The 18,469-nt window shown below is 64.4% G+C and overlaps 1 protein-coding gene across 1 annotated transcript in view; it reads left to right on the forward strand.

Moving 5' to 3' along the window:
• MEGF8 (multiple EGF like domains 8) overlaps positions 1–18,462 on the forward strand; it is a gene marked incomplete at its 3' end in the record, with an annotated part of 32,531 nt that extends 14,069 nt beyond the window's left edge. The window contains 19 exon segments of the mRNA XM_069882973.1: positions 1,536–1,680; positions 2,310–2,473; positions 2,591–2,779; positions 3,959–4,024; positions 4,026–4,157; positions 6,001–6,258; positions 7,619–7,737; positions 8,704–8,835; positions 10,177–10,186; positions 10,189–10,292; positions 11,619–11,861; positions 14,064–14,142; positions 14,244–14,318; positions 14,320–14,344; positions 14,875–14,909; positions 14,911–15,027; positions 15,029–15,087; positions 16,659–16,875; positions 18,322–18,462. Coding sequence (XP_069739074.1) covers positions 1,536–1,680; positions 2,310–2,473; positions 2,591–2,779; positions 3,959–4,024; positions 4,026–4,157; positions 6,001–6,258; positions 7,619–7,737; positions 8,704–8,835; positions 10,177–10,186; positions 10,189–10,292; positions 11,619–11,861; positions 14,064–14,142; positions 14,244–14,318; positions 14,320–14,344; positions 14,875–14,909; positions 14,911–15,027; positions 15,029–15,087; positions 16,659–16,875; positions 18,322–18,462 — 2,310 coding nt within the window.
• Between the last annotated feature and the right edge of the window lie 7 nt (positions 18,463–18,469).

Raw genomic sequence — 18,469 nt, forward strand, 5'->3', positions numbered from 1 at the left:
TGCCCTGAGGGGTACCTGGGGCTGTTGAGGGGGGGTCTCTGCTCTATTTTGGGGGGGTCTCTAACCCTTTAACCCCCCCAGTGCCCTGGGGTGCCTGTTTTGGGGAGTCTCTAACCTTGTGCCCCCCCCCAATACCCTAGGGGGTACCTGGGCTGTTGAGGGGGGGTCTCTGCTCTATTTTGGGGGGGTCTCTAACCCCTTTAACCCCCCCCAGTGCCCTGGAGGTGCCTGTTTTGGGGGGTCTCTAACCCTTGCCCCCCCCCAGTGCCCCGGGGGTGTTTAGGGCTGTTGAGGAGGGGTCTCTTCTCTATTTTGGGGGGGTCTCTAACCCTTGTGTGTCCCCCCAGTGTCCTGAGGGGTACCTGGGGCTGTTGAGGGGGGGTCTCTTCTCTATTTTGGGGGGGGTCTCTAACCCTTGTGTCCCCCCCAATGCCCTGAGGGGTACCTGGGGCTGTTGAGGGGGGGTCTCTGCTCTATTTTGGGGGGGTCTCCAATCCTTGTCCCCCCCCCCAATGCCGTGAGGGGTACCTGGAGCTGTTGAGGGGGGGTCTCTGCTCTATTTTGGGGGGGTCTCTAACCCTTGTGTCCCCCCCAATGCCCTGAGGGGTACCTGGAGCTGTTGAGGGGGGGTCTCTGCTCTATTTTGGGGGGGTCTCTAACCCGTTTTTCCCCCCCCAGTGCCCTGGGGGCTGTTTAGGGCTGTTGAGGGGGGGTCTCTGCTCTATTTTGGGGGGGTCTCTAACCCTTGTGTCCCCCCCCAATGCCCTGAGGGGTACCTGGAGCTGTTGAGGGGGGGTCTCTGCTCTATTTTAGGGGGGGGCTCTAACCCCTTTTTCCCCCCCCAGTGCCCTGGGGGGTGTTTAGGGCTGTTGAGGAGGGGTCTCTTCTCTATTTTGGGGGGGGTCTCTAACCCTTGTGTCCCCCCCTAACGCCCTGAGGGGTATCTGGAGCTGTTATGGGGGGGTCTCTGCTCTATTTTGGGGGGGGTCTCGAACCCTTGTGTCCCCCCACAATGCCCTAGGAGGTACCTGGGGCTGTTGAGGGGGGGTCTCTGCTCTATTTTGGGGGGTCTCTAACCCCTTTCCCCACCCCCAGTGCCCTGGGGGTGCCTGTTTTGGGGGTTCTCTAACCCTTTTCCCCCCCCCAATACCCTAGGGGGTACCTGGAGCTGTTGAGGGGGGGTCTCTGCTCTATTTTGGGGGGGTCTCTAACCCCTTTAACCCCCTCCAGTGCCCTGGAGGTGCCTGTTTTGGGGGGTCTCTAACCCTTATCCCCCCCCAGTGCCCCGTGGGGGTGCCTGGGGCTGTTGAGGGGGGGTCTCTGCTCTATTTTGGGGGGGTCTCTAACCCTTGTTCCGCCCCCCAATGCCCTGAGGGGTACCTGGGGCTGTTGAGGGGGGGTCTCTGCTCTATTTTGGGGGGGGTCTCTAACCCTTGTGTCCCCCCCCAATGCCCTAGGAGGTACCTGGGGCTGTTGAGGGGGGGTCTCTGCTCTATTTTGGGGGGGTCTCTAACCCTTGTCCCCCCCCCCCACAGTGCCCCGGGGGGTGCCTGGGGCTGGCTCGGCTCCTGACTGACTGCGAGTCCTGTTTGGTTTTTGGGGGGGCCGGGCCGGGCCCCCCCCGCGCCCCTGGACCCCTGGGCTGGTGCGTCCAGAACGAGACCTGCCTGCCCCTCGCCGGTGAGGGGGGGGGGGGGCAAAATGGGGGGGCTGGGGGGGCAAAAATGGGGACCGGGGGGGCAGGGGGGGCAATTGAGGGGTGCAGAGGAGTAAAGGGAATGGGTTGCAGGGGAGCAAAGGGGGGGTGAGGTGGGGTAAGGGAGAGGGTTTGGGGGTTTGTGGGGGGGTTTGGGGGTCCATGGTGGGTTTTGGGGGGCTGGGGGCTCCATGGGGGGGGTCTCTGGGGTTCCTTGACCCCCCCCCATTTCCCCCCCCCCCCCAGAGCAGAGCTGGTGCTGCTGGGGGCAGATAGCGGGTGGTGGGGAATGGAGGGGGTTTTGGGGTCCGTGGTGGGTTTTGGGGTCCGTGGTGGGTTTTGGGGTCCATGGTGGGGTTTGGGGGGCTGGGGGGGTCTCTGTGGGGCCCTGACACCCCCATTTCCCCCCCCCAGAGCGGAGCCAGTGCCGCGTGGGGCAGATCCTGGGCACCCAAGGGTGCTGGGGGATGGAGGAGGTTTTGGGGTCCACGGTGGGTTTTGGGGTTCGTGGTGGGTTTTGGGGTCCGTGGTGGGTTTTGGGGGTCCATGGTGGGTTTTGGGGGGCTGAGGGGGGTCTCTGGGGTTCCCTAACCCCCCCGTTTCCCCCCCCCAGAGCAGAGCCGGTGCCGCGTGGGGCAGATCGCGGGGACCCACGGCTGGTGGGGCGCGCGCCCCCTTTTCCTGACGGCGCTGGCCCAGTGCCGCTCGGCTAATTTCCCCCCCGGGCTGCACCTCCTCACCTTCCAGCACCCCCGCAACGACTCCCAGCCCGACAAGGTGGGTGCCCCCCCCCCCCAAAAAAACCACCCCGCACCCCCAAAACCACCCCCCTCCCCACGGTGGGGGGGGGGGCTTTGGGGGGGGGTCCCAGCCGCCCCCCCCCCCCCCCCCAAGGTGTCGATCGTGCGCAGCACCACGGTGACTCTGGGCCCCAGCGGCGACGCCGACGTCTCCCTCGTCTACCGGGGGTTCATCCACCCGCTGCTGGGGCCCCCCCCGGCCCCCGACCCCCGCGTCTGGGCCCGCATCCAGCGCCTCGACGTCGTCGCGCGCCTCGGACGCCTCCCCAACTCCCCGGAGATGGTAACGGGGGCCCCGCGAGGGGCTTGGGGGCCCCCCCAGTGCGTTATTGGGGGGGTTGGGGTTCCCTCTATGGGTTTTGGGGTCCCCTCTATGGGTTTTGGGGTCCTCTCTATGAGCTTTGAGGTCCTCTCCATGGGTTTTTGGGTCCCCCTGTTGCCTTATGGGGGGGTTGGGATCCCCTCTATGGGCTTTGGGGTCTCCTCTATGGGTTTTGGGGTCCCCCCACATGGTTTGGGGCCACCTCTATAGATTTTGGGGCTCCCCCACTGCAGTACAGGGGGGGCTGGATCCCCTCTATGGTCTATAGGGTCTCCTCTATGGGCTTTGGGTTCCCCCCGTTGCAGTACGGGGGGGCTTGGGGTCCCCTCTAGGGGCTTTGGGGTCCCCCATTGTAGTACAGGGGGGTTTGGGGTCCCCTCTAGGGGCTTTAGGGTTCCCTCATTGCAGTACAGGGTGTTTTGGGGTTCACTCTAGGGGCTTTCAGGTCCTCTCTATGGGTTCTGGGGTCTCTTCTATGGGTTTTGGGGTCCCCCCATTCCTTTGGGGGGGTTGAGGTTCCCTCTATGGGTTTTAGGGTCTCCTTTATGGGTTTTGGGGTCCCCCATTATAGTACAGGGGGGTTTGGGGTCCCCTCTAGGGCCTTTCAGGTCCCCTCTATGGGTTCTGGGGTCTTCTCTATGGGTTTTGGGGTCCCCCATTCCATTATGGTGGGGTTTGGGGTCCCTCTATGGGTTCTGGGGTCTCCTCTATGGGTTTTGGGGTCCCCCATTCCATTATGGGTAGGGTTGGGGTCCCCCTATGGGTTTTGGGGTCCCGCATTGTAGTACATGGGGGGTTGGGGTCCCCTCTAGGGGCTTTGGGGTTCCCTCGTTGCAGTACAGGGGGTTTTGGGGTCCCCTCTATGGGTTTTGGGGTCCTTCCAGGAGGAGGTGGGGGTCCCTGCTCCCCCCCTGATTTGGGGGTGCCCCCAGGAGGAGCTGGGGGTCCCCGTGGCCCCCCCCCCCGATTTGGGGGTGCCCCCAGGAGGAGCTGGGGGTCCCCGTGGCCCCCCCCCGATTTGGGGGTGCCCCCAGGAGGAGCTGGGGGGTCCCCGTGGCCCCCCCCCCTGATTTGGGGGTGCCCCCAGGAGGAGCTGGGGGGTCCCCGTGGCCCCCCTCCCTGATTTGGGGGTGCCCCCAGGAGGAGGTGGGGCGCTGGTCGGTGCAGCAGGAGCGGGAGACGCGGCCCCTCCTGCGCCCCCCGGCCCGGGCGGCTTTTCGGGGCGCCCGAGCGCGGCAACAAGTACGCGGTGAGCGTGGAGGGGCGAGCGCGGGGCGGCGGCGGCGACAGCAGCGAGCTCACCCTCGTCTGGGACCGAACCGGGGTGCCGGGGGGCAGCGTGAGTGTTGGGGGGCACTGGGGGGGCACTGGGAGTGATTGGGGGGCACTGGGGGTGACTGGGGGGCACTGGGGGGCACTGGGGGCACTGGGACAGCAGCGAGCTCACCCTCGTCTGGGACTGAACTGGGGTTTCGGGGGGCAGCGTGAGTGTTGGGGGGCACTGGGGGGGCACTGGGGGGCACTGGGGGGGCACTGGGAGTGATTGGGGGCACTGGGGGGCACTGGGGGGTAACTGGGGGCACTGGGGGGCACTGGGGGGGCACTGGGAGTGATTGGGGGGCACTGGGGGTGACTGGGGGGCACTGGGGGGCACTGGGGGGCACTGGGACAGCAGCGAGCTCACCCTCGTCTGGGACCGAACCGGGGGTGCCGGGGGGCAGCGTGAGTGTTGGGGGGCACTGGGGGGCAACTGGGAGTACTGGGGGGCACTGGGAGTGACTGGGGGGCACTGGGGGGCACTGGGGGCACTGGGACGGCAGCGAGCTCACCCTCGTCTGGGACTGAACTGGGGTTTCGGGGGGCAGCGTGAGTGTTGGGGGGCACTGGGGGGGCACTGGGGGTGACTGGGGGGCACTGGAGTGACTGGGGGGCACTGGGGGCACTGGGGGGCACTGGGAGCACTGGGACAGCAGCGAGCTCACCCTCGTCTGGGACCGAACTGGGGTTTCGGGGGGCAGCATGAGTGTTGGGGGGCACTGGGGGGGCACTGGGGGTCAGTTGGGGGGCACTGGGAGTGATTGGGGGGCACTGGGGGGCACTGGGAGCACTGGGACAGCAGCAAGCTCACCCTCGTCTGGGACCAAACTGGGGTTTTGGGGGGCAGCGTGAGTCGGGGGGGGCACTGGGGGGCAACTGGGGGGCAACTGGGAGTGACTGGGGGGCACTGGGAGTGACTGGGGGGCACTGGGGGGCAACTGGGGGGCACTGGGGGGCACTGGGAGTGATTGGAGGGCAACTGGGGGCACTGGGGGGTAACTGGGAGTGATTGGGGGGCACTGGGGGTGACTGGGGGGCACTGGGAGCACTGGGACGGCAGCGAGCTTACCCTCGTCTGGGACTGAACTGGGGTTTTGGGGGGCAGCGTGAGTGTTGGGGGGCACTGGGGGGGCACTGGGGGTGACTGGGGGCACTGGGAGTGACTGGGGGGCACTGGGGGGCAACTGGGGGGCACTGGGGGGCACTGGGAGTGATTGGAGGGCAACTGGGGGGCACTGGGGGTAACTGGGAGTGATTGGGGGGGCACTGGGGGGCACTGGGGGGTAACTGGGGGCACTGGGGGGCACTGGGGGCACTGGGACGGCAGCGAGCTCACCCTCGTCTGGGACTGAACTGGGGTTTCGGGGGGCAGCGTGAGTGTTGGGGGGCACTGGGGGCACTGGGGGTGATTGGGGGGCACTGGGGGGCAACTGGGGGTACGGGGGGGCAACTGGGGGGCACTGGGGGTGATTGGGGGGCACTGGGGGGGCACTGGGGGTGATTGGGTGGTACTGGGGGACGATGGGGGGCAATTGGGGGACAATAGGGGGCAGCTAGGAGGGCATCGGGGTTTGGGGGGGGCAGTTGAAAGCTGGTTGGGGCGCTCCTGTGGGTCTGGGGTCTCTGCTATGGGTCTGGGGGCTCTCTATGGGTCTGGGGGCTCTCTATGGGTCTGGGGTCCCCCTGACCCCCCCCCCGTCCCCCCCCCAGGGGATCCCGTTCTTCTTCCTGGAGCCCTGGGGAGCCCCCCCACCCCGGGCACTGTGGGTTTGGGGGCTCCGCTGTGGGTCTGGGGTCTCTCGATGGGTCTGGGGTGTCTCTATGGGTCTGGGGTCCCCCTGACCCCCCCCATGTCCCCCCCCCAGGAGATCTCCTTCTTCTTCCTGGAGCCCTGGGGGGCCCCCCCCGGGCAGTGCCCGTCGCTGCCCTCCTGCCTGTCGTGCCTGTCAGACTCGGGGTGCGGCTGGTGCCCCCCCAGCGCCTCCTGCCACCCCCGGGTGCCCCCCCCGGGCGGGGAGGGGGGGTCCCTGCGGTGAGGGGGGGGGGGGGGTCCCCGCTTGGTGCTGACCCCCGCGCTCTGCGTGCTCTGCGAGGAGCATCGCGACTGCCGCGCCTGCGCACAGGTAAGGGGGTACGGGGGGGGAATGGGGGGGCTGGGGGGTGTATGGGGGGTTATAGGGGGGTAAATGGGGGGTTAAGGGGGGGCTGGGGGGTATATGGGGGGTTATAGGGGGGTAAATGGGGGGGCAATGGGGGTTATAGGGGGTATATGGGGGGTTATGGGGGGGTAAATGGGGGGTTAAGGGGGGGCTGGGGGGTATATGGGGGGGCAATGGGGGGTTATGGGGGTATATGGGGGGGCAATGGGGGGTTATGGGGGGGCTGGGGGGTATGTGGGGGGGCAATAGGGGGTTATAGGGGGTATATGGGGGGGCAATGGGGGGTTATGGGGGGGCTGGGGGGTATGTGGGGGGGCAATGGGGGGTTATGGGGGTATATGGGGGGGCAGTGGGGGGTTATGGGGGGGCTGGGGGGTATGTGGGGGGCAATGGGGGGTTATAGGGGGTATATGGTGGGCAATGGGGGGTTATACGGGGGGCTGGGGGTATATGGGGGGGCAATGGGGGGTTATAGGGGGGTATATGGGGGGCAATGGGGGGTTATAGGGGAACTAGGGGGTATGTGGGGGGGCAATGGGGGGTTATGGGGGTATATGGGGGGGCAGTGGGGGGTTATGGGGGGGCTGGGGGGGTATATGGGGGGGCAATGGGGGGTTATAGGGGAACTAGGGGGTATGTGGGGGGGCAATGGGGGGTTATGGGGGTATATGGGGGGGCAGTGGGGGGTTATGGGGGGGCTGGGGGGTATATGGGGGGCAATGGGGGGTTATAGGGGAACTAGGGGGTATGTGGGGGGGCAATGGGGGTGCTGGGGGGTATATGGGGGGCAATGGGGGGTTATGGGGGGGCTGGGGGGTATGTGGGGGGGCAGTGGGGGGTTATAGGGGGTATATGGAGGGGCAGTGGGGGCTATGGGGGGGCTGGGGGTATGTGGGGGGCTATGGGGGGTATATGGGGGGCAATAGGGGGTTATAGGGGGTATATGGGGGGCAATGGGGGGTTATGGGGGGGCTGGGGGGTATGTGGGGGGGCAATGGGGGGTTATAGGGGGTATATGGGGGGTAATAGGGTAAAGGGGGCAATGGGGGTACGGGGGGGCAATGGGGTATGGGGGGCAATCGAGGGGGGTGGGGATGAGGGATGTTTTGGGGGGGGGTCAGGGCACGGTTTTGGGGTGGGGGGCTCGGGGGCGTCTCGGGGTGCAGTTTTGGGGTGGGGGGTGTCTCAGGGTGCGGTTTTGGGGGGGTTCTGGGGGTGTCTGGGTGCAGTTTTGGGGCTGAGGGGGTGTCTCGGGGTGCGGTTTTGGGGCTGGGGGTGTCTCGGGGTGCATTTTTGGGGTTCACCCCCCCCTCCGGCCCCCCAGGACCCGTTCTGCGAGTGGCAGGAACATGGCAGCAAGAAGGGCGACGCCGTCTGCAGCCGCCGCGGGCGCCAGGACGGGGCCGTCAGGGCCCCCCAGGACTGCCCCCCCCTCTGCAGCGAGTCAGTGGGGTTCGGGGGGGGGGGGGGTTTGGGGGTCCCAGGGGCGGAATTTGGGGGTCCTGGGGGGGGTCTCAGGCTCTGTGTGCCCCCCACCCTCAGCTGCCAGTCATGCTCTGAGTGCCTGTTAAGCAGCGTGTGTGATGCTGGGGGGGGTCTGGGGGGCATGTTGGGGTTCAGGGGGGTTTTAGGGGTTCAGGAGGGGCCTGGGGGTCCCAGGGGGTGTCTGAGGGTCCTGGGGGGGGTGGTTTTGGGGGTCCTGGGGGGGGTCTCAGGCTCTGTGTGTCCCCCCTCAGCTGCCAGTCGTGCTCTGAGTGCTTGTTGAGCAGCGTGTGTGATGCTGGGAGGGTCTGGGGGTCCCTGGGAGGGGTGTTGGGGGTTCAGGGGGGTTTTAGGGGTTCAGGAGGGGTCTGAGGGTCCTGGGGGGGGTGGTTTTGGGGGTCCTGGGGGGGGTCTCAGGCTCTGTGTGCCCCCCCCCCCCAGCTGCCAGTCGTGCTCTGAGTGCTTGTTGAGCAGCGTGTGTGATGCTGGGAGGGTCTGGGGTCCCTGGGAGGGGTGTTGGGGGTTCAGGGGGGTTTTAGGGGTTCAGGAGGGGTCTGAGGGTCCTGGGGGGGTGGTTTTGGGGGTCCTGGGGGGGTCTCAGGCTCTGTGTGCCCCCCCCCTCAGCTGCCAGTCGTGCTCTGAGTGCCTGTTAAGCAGCGTGTGCGATGCTGGGGGGTGTCTGGGGGCATGTTGGGGGTTCAGGGGGGTTTTAGGGGTTCAGGGGGGATCTGAGGGTCCCCGATGGGGTCTGGGGGTCCCAGAAGAAGGTTTGTGGGTCCCGGGGGGGGGTGTCTTATGCTCCGTGTCCCCCCCCAGGCACCAGTTGTGTGTGATGCTGGGGCCCCCAGGGTGGGGGGTTGGGGGTCCCGGGGTGGATTTGGGGGTCCCGGGGGGGGGTCCTCACGCTCTGTGTGTCCCCCCCCCCAGGCGCCGCTCGTGCTCCGAGTGCCTGTCGGGGGGGGGTCAGTGCGCCTGGTGCCAGTCGAGCCGCCGCTGCTTCCTCTTCGCCGCCTACCTGGCGCGATTCCCCTACGGGGGGTGCCGGGGGTGGGCGGACAGGTGGGCGCTGGGGGGGTCCTGGGGGGGCCGGGGGGATGGGGGGGGGGCTGGGGGGGCGGATACGTGGGGGCAGAGGGGGTTATGGGGGGGCTGGGGGGCACAGGGGGCAAGAGGGGGCAGAGGGGAGGGGAGTGGGGGGACTAGGGAGTATATGGGGGGGCAATGGGGGTTATAGGGGGGTATATGGGGGGTTATGGGGGGGCTGGGGGGCACAGGGGGCAAGAGGGGGCAGAGGGGAGGGGAGTGGGGGGGCTGGGGGGGGCAGATGAGGGGGGCAGGTGGGATATGGGGGGGCTGGGGGGGCGGATACGTGGGGGCAGAGGGGGTTATGGGGGGGCTGGGGGGCACAGGGGGCAAGAGGGGGCAGAGGGGAGGGGAAATGGGGGGGCTGGGGGTATATGGGGGGGCAATGTGGAATATATGGGGGGGCAGTGGGGGGTTATAGGGGGGTTATGGGGGGGCAATGGGGGGTTATGGGGGGCTGGGGGGTATATGGTGGGGCTGGGGGGCACAGGGGGCAAGAGGGGGCAGAGGGGAGGGGAAATGGGGGGGCTGGGGGTATATGGGGGGCAATGGGGGGGTTATGGGGGGGTGTATGGGGGGGGTTATGGGGGGCTGGGGGGGTATATGGGGGGTTATAGGGGGGTATATGGGGGGGCAATGGGGGGTTATGGGGAGCTGGGGGGTATATGGGGGGGCAATGGGGGTTTTTGGGGGGTATATGGGGGCAATGGGGGGTTATGGGGGGGGCTGGGGGGTATATGGGGGGGCAAATGGGGGTTATAGGGGGGTGTATGTGGGGGCAATGGGGGGATATGGGGGGGGCTGGGGGGGTATATGGGGGGTTATAGGGGTATATGGGGGCAATGGGGGGTTATAGGGGGGCTATGGGGGGCAATGGGGGGTTATGGGGGGCTGGGGGGTGTATGGGGGGCAAAATGGGGCTTATAGGGGGTGTATGTGGGGGCAATGGGGGGATATTGGGGGGGCTGGGGGTATATGGGGGTTATAGGGATATATGGGGGGGCAGAGTGGGGGGTTATAGGGGGGTATATGGGGGGCAGTGGGGGGTTATGGGGGGCTGGGGGGTGTATGAGGGATTATGGGGGGACTGGGGGTAAATGGGGGGGCAATGGGGATTATAGAGGGGTATATGGGGGGCAATGGGGGGTTATATGGGGGGCAATGGGGGGGTATATGGGGGGGCAATGGGGGTTATGGGGGGTGTCTGGGGGGCTGGGGGACACAGGGGGTCCCGGGGGGCAGGTGGGTGGGTTATGGGGGGTCCTCGGGGGGGTCCCCGGGGGTGCCAGAGGCAGAGCCGCGCCCCCCTCCCCGCAGCGTCCACTCGGCCCCCCCAGTGCCCCCCAGTGCTCCCAGTTCGGCTCGTGCCGGGAATGCCTGCGGCACCTGGAGTGCGGCTGGTGCGGGGACAGCGACAACCCCACGCGGGGACGGTGAGGGACCCCGAAAACGGGGGGGGGGGGCACCCCGGAACCCTGAGGACTCCCCACAAACCATGGCGTCGCCCCCAAGCCCTGGGGACACCCCCAAGCCCTAGGGACACCCCCAAACCCTGAAGTCACCCCAGTCCCAGGGTCACCCCCAAGCCCTGGGGTCACCCCAGTCCCGGGGTCACCCCCAAGCCCTGGGGCCACCCCAGTCCCGGGGTCGCCCCCAAGCCCTGAAGTCACCACAAGCTCTGGGGACACCCCTAAACCCTGGGGATTCCGCTCAAACCCTGAAGTCGCTGCAGTCCTGGGGTCACCCCCAAACCCTGAAGTCACCCCAGGTCCGGGGTCACCCCCAAACCCTGGGCTCACCCCCAAGCCCTGGGGACACCCCCAAGCCCTGAAGTCACCCCAGGTCTGGGGTCACCCCCAAACCCTGAAGTCACCCCAGTCCCGGGGTCACCCCCAAACCCTGAAGTCACCCCAGTTCTGGGGTCACCCCCAAACCCTGAAGTCACCACAAGCCCTGGGGACACCCCTAAACCCTGGGGACTCCCCTCAAATCCTGAAGTCACTGCAGTCCTGGGGTCACCCCCCAAACCCTGAAGTCACCCAGTCCCTGAGGTCACCCTCAAACCCTGAAGTCACCCCAGGTCCGGGGGTCACCCCCCAAACCCCCTGGGCTCACCCCCAAGCCCTGAGTCACTGCAGTCCTGGGGTCACCCCCAAACCCTGGGACTCCCCTCGACCCCTGAAGTCACCCTAGTCCTGGGGTCACCCCCAAACCCTGAAGTCACCCCAGTCCCGAGGTCACCCTCAAACCCTGAAGTCACCCCAGGTCCGGGGTCACCCCCAAACCCTGGGCTCACCCCCAAGCCCTGGGCTCACCCCCAAACCCTGAAGTCACCCCAGTCCCAGCGTCACCCCCAAACCCTGGGGTCACCCCCAAGCCCTGAAGTCACCCCAGGTCCGGGGTCACCCCCAAGCCTGAAGTCACTGCAGTCCTGGGGTCACCCCCAAACCCTGGGGACACCCCCAAACCCTGAAGTCACCCCAAGCCCTGAAGTCACCCCAGTCCCGGGGTCACCCCCAAGCCCTGGGGTCACCCCCAAGCCCTGAAGTCACCCCAGGTCCGGGGTCACCCCCAAGCCCTGAAGTCACTGCAGTCCTGGGGTCACCCCCAAACCCTGGGGACACCCCGAAACCCTGAAGTCACCCCAAGCCCTGAAGTCACCCCAGTCCCGGGGTCACCCCCAAGCCCTGGGGACACCCCCAACCCCTAAAGTCACCCCAGTCCCCGGGGTCACCCCCAGCCGGCGTCTCCCCCGCCAGGTGCCTGGAGGGCGACTTCTCGGGGGTGCGGGGGTTCCCCAACTGCTCGTCGGCGCTGTCGGCCCTGTCCCCCCCGGCGCCCGCGGCCGCCTGGGCCTACGCCGAGTGCCCCGACGTGGACGAGTGCCGCCTGGGCCTGGCCGCCTGCCACCCCCGCGCCCGCTGCCGCAACACGCCCGCCGCCTTCCAGTGCCGCTGCCGCCGCGGCTACGCCGGGGACGGCGTCACCCACTGCAACCGCACGTGAGCCGCGGGAGCCCGGGGTCTGGAGTCCTGGGATCGCAGAATCCTGTGATTGTAGAATTCTAGAATCCTGGAATCGTAGAATCCTGGAATCGTAGAATCCTGCGATCGTAGAATTCTAGAATCCTGGAATCGTAGAATCATGGAATAATAGAGTCCTAGAATTCTAGAATCCTGGAATCGTAGAATCATGGAATCATAGAATTCTAGAATCCTGGAATCGTAGAATCATGGAATCATAGAATTCTAGAATCCTGGAATCGTAGAATCATGGAATCATAGAGTCCTAGAATTCTAGAATCCTGGAATTGTAGAATCATGGAATCATAGAATCCTAGAATTCTAGAATCCTGGAATCGTAGAATCATGGAATCATAGAGTCCTAGAATTCTAGAATCCTGGAATCGTAGAATCATGGAATCATAGAATCCTAGAATTCTAGAATCCTGGAATCGTAGAATCATGGAATCATAGAATCCTAGAATTCTAGAATCCTGGAATTGTAGAATCATGGAATCATAGAATTCTAGAATCCTGGAATCGTAGAATCATGGAATCATAGAATCCTAGAATTCTAGAATCCTGGAATCGTAGAATCATGGAATCATAGAATCCTAGAATTCTAGAATTCTGGAATAATAGAATCCTACAATTGTAGAATCCTAGAATTCTAGAACTTTGGAATCGTAGGATCCTATAATCATAGAATCCTAGAATTCTAAAATCATAGAATCTTAGAATCCTGGAATCGTAGAATCCTACAATTGTAGAATTCTAGAATCTTGGAGTCGTAGAATCATAGGATCCTAGAATCCTGGAATCGTAGAATCATAAGATCCTGCAATTGTAGAATCCTTGAATTGTAGAATCCTAGAATTCTAGAGTCCTGGAATCGTAGAATCCTACAATTGTAGAATCCTAGAATTCTAGAATCCTGGAATTGTAGAACCCTACAGTCGTAGAATCCTAGAATTCTAGAATCCTGGAATTGTAGAACCCTACAGTCGTAGAATCCTAGAATTCTAGAATCCTGGAATCCTAGAATCCTACAATCGTAGAATCCTAGAATTGTAGAATCTTGGAATTGTAGAATCCTGTAATTCTACAATCATAGAATCCAAGAATTCTAGAATCCTGGAATTATAGAATCTTACAGTCGTAGACTTCTAGAATCTTGGAATCATAGAATCTTACAATCATAAAATCTTAGAATCCTGGAATCGTAGAATCCTGGAATTGTAGAACCCTGCAGTCGTAGAATCCTAGAATTCTAGAATCCTGGACTCCTAGAATGATAAAATCGTAGAATCCTAGAATTGTAGAATCTTGGAATCGTAGAATCCTATAATTCTACAACCGTAGAATCTAAGAATTCTAGAATCCTGGAATCGTAGAATCCTACAATCATAGAATTCTAGAATCTTGGAATTATAAGAACCTACAATCATAAAATCTTAGAATCGTGGAATCGTAGAATCCTAGAATTGTAGAATTCTAGAATCCTGGTATCATAGAATCATAGAATCCTACAATCGTAAAATCCAAGGGTTCTAGAATTCTGGAATCATAGAACCCTACAATTCTAGAATCCTAGAATTCTAGAGTCCTGGAATCGTAGAATCTTAGAATTCTAGAATCCTGGGATCGTAGAGTCATAGAATCCTACAATTGTAGAATGCTGGAATCGTAGAATCCTAGAATTGTAAAATCATAAGATAATAGAATCACAGAATTGTAGAATCGTAGAGTTGGAGACTCGTAGAATCACCAGGTTGGAAAAGATCCATAGGATCATCGTAGAATTCTAGAATCATAGAGTCTAGAATCCTAGGATCCTAGAATCATGGAATCATGGAATCCTAGAATCACCAGGTTGGAGAAGACTCACAGGGTCGTTATAGAATCCTAGAATTATAGAATTCTAGAATCGTGGAATCGTAGAATTCTAGAATCACAGAATCCTGGAACCGTAGAATAGTAGAATTGTGAAATTATAGAATTGTAAAATTACAGAATTGTAGAATCGTAAAATTATAGAACCGTAGACTTGTAGAATGGTAGAATTGTAGAATTATGGAATTGCAGAATCGTAGAATTATAGAATTGTGGAATCCTAGAATCATAGAACCGTAGAATGGTAGAGCCGTAGTGTCGGCTGGGGACCCTGGAGCCATTCCCGGGGCGCCCCCCGTGTCCCCCCAGGTGCTACCACGACTGCGGCCACGGCGAGTGCAGCGGCGCCCCCGACTTCGCCTGCGTCTGCCACCTGGGCTGGACCTCGGCGCGGGGCAACAACGGCACCGGGGGGGGGCAACAACGGCACCTGGGGGGGCAACAACGGCGCCGGGGGGGGGCAACAACGGCACGGCGGAGGCGGAGGAGGACGAGGACCCCGCGGGGCCCCTCTGCTCCGTCGACTGCGGCTGCAACTTCCACAGCACCTGCGAGCGCGAGGGCCCCCGGCGTCTGCGACAGCTGCCAGGGTGAGCGTCACCCCCCCAGGGCCCCCCCAGGGCCTCCTCGTGTCCCCCCCATTCCCCCGCTGGGCCCCCCAGACCCCCCTGTCCCCACCCTGTCCCCCCCCATTCCCCTGTTATGCCCCCCAATTCCCTCCTCTGACCCCCCCATGTCCCCCTGTCCCCCCCATTTCCCTCATGACCGCTACGAGCCTGACCCTGTGCCCCCCCCAGACTGGACAGAGAGTGACCCCTGCGAGCCCCCCCCTGACCCTGTGCCCCCCCAGACTGGACAGAGAGTGACCGCTGCGAGCCCCCCCTGACCCTGTGCCCCCCTAGACTGGACGGAGGGTGACCACTGCAAGCCCCCCCTGACCCTGTGCCCCCCCAGACTGGACGGAGAGTGACCACTGCGAGCCCCCCCGACCCTGTGCCCCCCCAGACTGGACGGAGAGTGACCACTGCGAGCTCCCCCTGACCCTGTGCCCCCCCCAGACTGGACAGAGGGTGACCCCTGCGAGCCCCCCCCTGTCCCCGCTGACCCCCTGTCCCCCCAGACTGGACGGAGGGTGACCACTGCGAGCGGTGCCGGCCCCGGGAGCTTCGGAGCCGCGGGGGCCCCCGGGGGCTGCCGGCCCTGCCAGTGCCACGGCCACGGGCGGCCCGAGCGCGGCCACTGCCACCCCCGCAGCGGCCACTGCTACTGCCGCCCCCCCCGCCGAGGGCCCCCACTGCGAGCGCTGCGCCCCCGGGCACCTCGGGGACCCCAGGTGAGAGGACACCCCGAAACACCCCAAAACCGCGCCAAAACACCCCAAAATCGCACCAAAACACCCCAAAAACACCCCGAAATCGCACCAAAACACCCCGAAATCACCCCAGAACACCCCAAAAACACCCCAAACACCCCCCCCGGACACCTCAGGGACCCCAGGTGGGAGGACACCCCGAAATCACCCCAAAGCCGCGCCAAAACACCCGGAAATCAACCCGAAATCGCACCAAAGCACCCCAAAAACACCCCGAAATCGCACCAAAACACCCCGAAATCACCCCAGAACACCCCAAAAACACCCCAAACACACACCCCGGACACCTTGGGGACCCCAGGTGAGAGGACACCCCAAAACACCCCAAAATTGCACCAAAACACCCCAAAATCACGCTGAAATCGCAACAGAACACCCCGAAATCACACCAAAACACCCCAAAATCACACCAGAACTCCTCCCTGACCCCCCAAACTCCCCCCAATCTGCCCCCCTCTCCCCCATGAACCCCCCAAACTGCCCCCCCGCCCCCCCCGAACCCACAAACTCCCCCCTGACCCCCCAAACTCCCATCCAAACAGCCCCCTGACCCCCGCAATCTGCCCCCTGCCCCCCCCGAACCCCCAAACTCCCCCGTGACCCCCCAAACTCCCCTCCAAACAGCCCCCCGACCCCCTCAATCTGCCCCCTGGCCCCCCCTGAACCCCCAAACTCCCCCGTGACCCCCCAAACTCCCCCCCCAAACTGCCCCCCCGACCCCCTCAATCTGCCCCCTGGGCCCCCCTGAACCCCCAAACTCCCCCGTGAACCCCCCAAACTGCCCTCTGACCCCCTCAATCTGCCCCCTGACCCCCCAGTCTGCCCCCCTGACCCCCCAAACTGCCCCCCGGACCCCCCTGAACCCCCAAACTCCCCCCCGGCCCCCTCAATCTGCCCCCCTGGCCCCTCCTGAACCCCCAAACTCCCCCGTGAACCCCCCAAACTGCCCTCTGACCCCCTCAATCTGCCCCCTGGCCCCTCCTGAACCCCCAAACTCCCCCGTGAACCCCCCAAACTGCCCTCTGACCCCCTCAATCTGCCCCCTGGCCCCCCCTGAACCCCCAAACTCCCCCGTGAACCCCCCAAACTGCCCCCCTGACCCCCTCAATCTGCCCTCTGGCCCCTCCTGAACCCCCAAACTCCCCCGTGACCCCCCAAACTCCCCCCCAAACTGCCCCCGACCCCCTCAATCTGCCCCCCTGACCCCCCAAACTCCCCCCCGACCCCCTCAATCTGCCCCCTGGCCCCTCCGAACCCCCAAACTCCCCCGTGACCCCCCCCAAACTTCCCCCTGACGCCCTCAATCTGCTCCCTGCACCCCCCTGAACCCCCAAACTCCCCCCTGACCCCCCAAACACCCCTCCAAACAGCCCCCTGACCCCCTCAATCTGCCCCCTGGCCCCCCCTGACCCCCCCAAACTCCCCCTCAAACAGCCCCCTGACCCCCTCAATCTGCCCCCCGGACCCCCCTGAACCCCCAAACTCCCCCGTGACCCCCCAAATCTGACCCCCCCCGTCCCCCCCCTCCCCAGGGCCGGGGGTCTGTGCTACCGGGCGTGCGGGGGGCGGCACTTGGTAGCCAACCTGTCGTCGCCGCTAGCCCTGAGCACGATGGGGGGGCCCGGGGGGCCCCTCAGCTACTGCCTGTGGGTGCTGTCGGTCGGGGGGGGCCCCGAGCCCTGCGCCCCCGGACAGCCCTGCCCCCCCATCACCCTCACGCCGCAGCCCGAGCCCCCCGCGCCCTGCACGGTGAGGGGGCGCACGGGGGGGGGGTGGTTGGGGTGTCCTGGGGGGGGGGGGGTTGGGGGGGTACCGAGGGGTTGGGGGGGCACTGGGGGGGCATTGGAGGGGGTTTGGGGGGGCATTGAGGACTTGGGGGGGCACAAAGGGGAGTTTTGGGGGGTATAGAGGGGCATTGGAGGGGGCATTGGAGGGGTTGGGGGGGCAGAGGGGGGTTTTGGGGGGGTGTAGAGGGGCATTGGGGGGGTTTGGGGGGGCATTGAGGAGTTGGGGGGGGCACAGGGGGTGCAAAGAGGGGTTTTGGGGTGTCCTGGGAGGGGGTTGGGGGGGTACCAAGGGGTTTGGGGGGCACTAGGGAGGTTTGGGGGGCATTGGAGGGGGTTTGGGGGTCATTGGGGGGGCAGACGGGGGTTTTGGGGGGTGTAGAGGGGTATTGGGGGGGGGTTGGGGGGGCATTGAGGAGTTAGGGGGGTACAGGGGGTGCAAAGGGGGGTTTTGGGGGGGTATAGAGGGGCATTAGGGGGGTTTGGGGGGGCATTGGAGGGGGTTTGGGGGCCATTGGGGGGGGAAAAGGGGGGTTTTGGGGGGTATAGAGGGGGGTTGGGGGGCACACCGAGGGGTTTGGGGGACACTGGGGAGGTTTGGGGGGACATTGGAGGGGGTTTGGGGGGCATTGGGGGGGCAGAGGGGGGTTTGGGGGGGTGTAGAGGGGTATTGGGAGGGGGTTGGGGGGGGCATTGAGGAGTTGGGGGGGCACAGGGGGTGCCAAGAGGGGTTTTGGGGTGTCCTGGGAGGGGGTTGGGGGGTACCAAGGGGTTTGGGGGGGCACTGGGGAGGTTTGGGGGGGCATTGGAGGGGTTGGGGGGGCGGGGGGGGGGTTTGGGGGGCGTGTAGAGGGGCATTGGGGGGGGTTGGGGGGGCATTGAGGAGTTGGGAGGGGCACAGGGGGTGCAAAGGGGGGTTTTGGGGTGTCCTGGGAGGGGGTTGGGGGTGTACCAAGGGGTTTGGGGGGCACTGGGGAGGTTTGGGGGGGCATTGGAGGGGGTTTGGGGGGGCATTGGGGGGGGTGTAGAGGGGTATTGGGGGGGTTTGAGGTGGCATTGAGGAGTTAGGGGGGTACAGGGGGTGCAAAGGGGGGGTTTTGGGGGGGACAGGGGGGGTCTGGGGGGGAAATTGGAGATTTGGGGGGGCGTTTGGGGGGGCAAAGGGGGGTTTAGAGGGCATTGGGGTGGTTTTAGGGGGACACTGTGGGGCAATGGGGGGGTTTGGGGGGGGCAATTGGGGGTTGGGGGGGTATCGGGGGGCACAGGGGGTTTTGGGGGGCTCTGTGTGTTGCCGGTGGGTTTTTGGGGTGCATCCCCTGTTCTTTCCCCCCCCAGCACGGGTTCGTGTGGGGGGGCTCTGTGTGTTGCCGGTGGGTTTTTGGGGTGCATCCCCTGTTCTTTCCCCCCCCAGCACGGGTTCGTGTACGTGTTTGATGGGGCGCCGGCCCTGCTGCAGGGGGGGCCCATCGAGGGGGACCCCCGCGCTGCTGGGGGCGGTTCTGCGGGGGGGGGGGGGGCACCCCCACCCCCCCGACCCTGCGCGCCACCTCGGGTACGGG

The sequence above is a fragment of the Phaenicophaeus curvirostris genome, unplaced genomic scaffold, assembly GCF_032191515.1.
Source record: "Phaenicophaeus curvirostris isolate KB17595 unplaced genomic scaffold, BPBGC_Pcur_1.0 scaffold_439, whole genome shotgun sequence".
Classification (NCBI taxonomy): domain Eukaryota; kingdom Metazoa; phylum Chordata; class Aves; order Cuculiformes; family Cuculidae; genus Phaenicophaeus; species Phaenicophaeus curvirostris.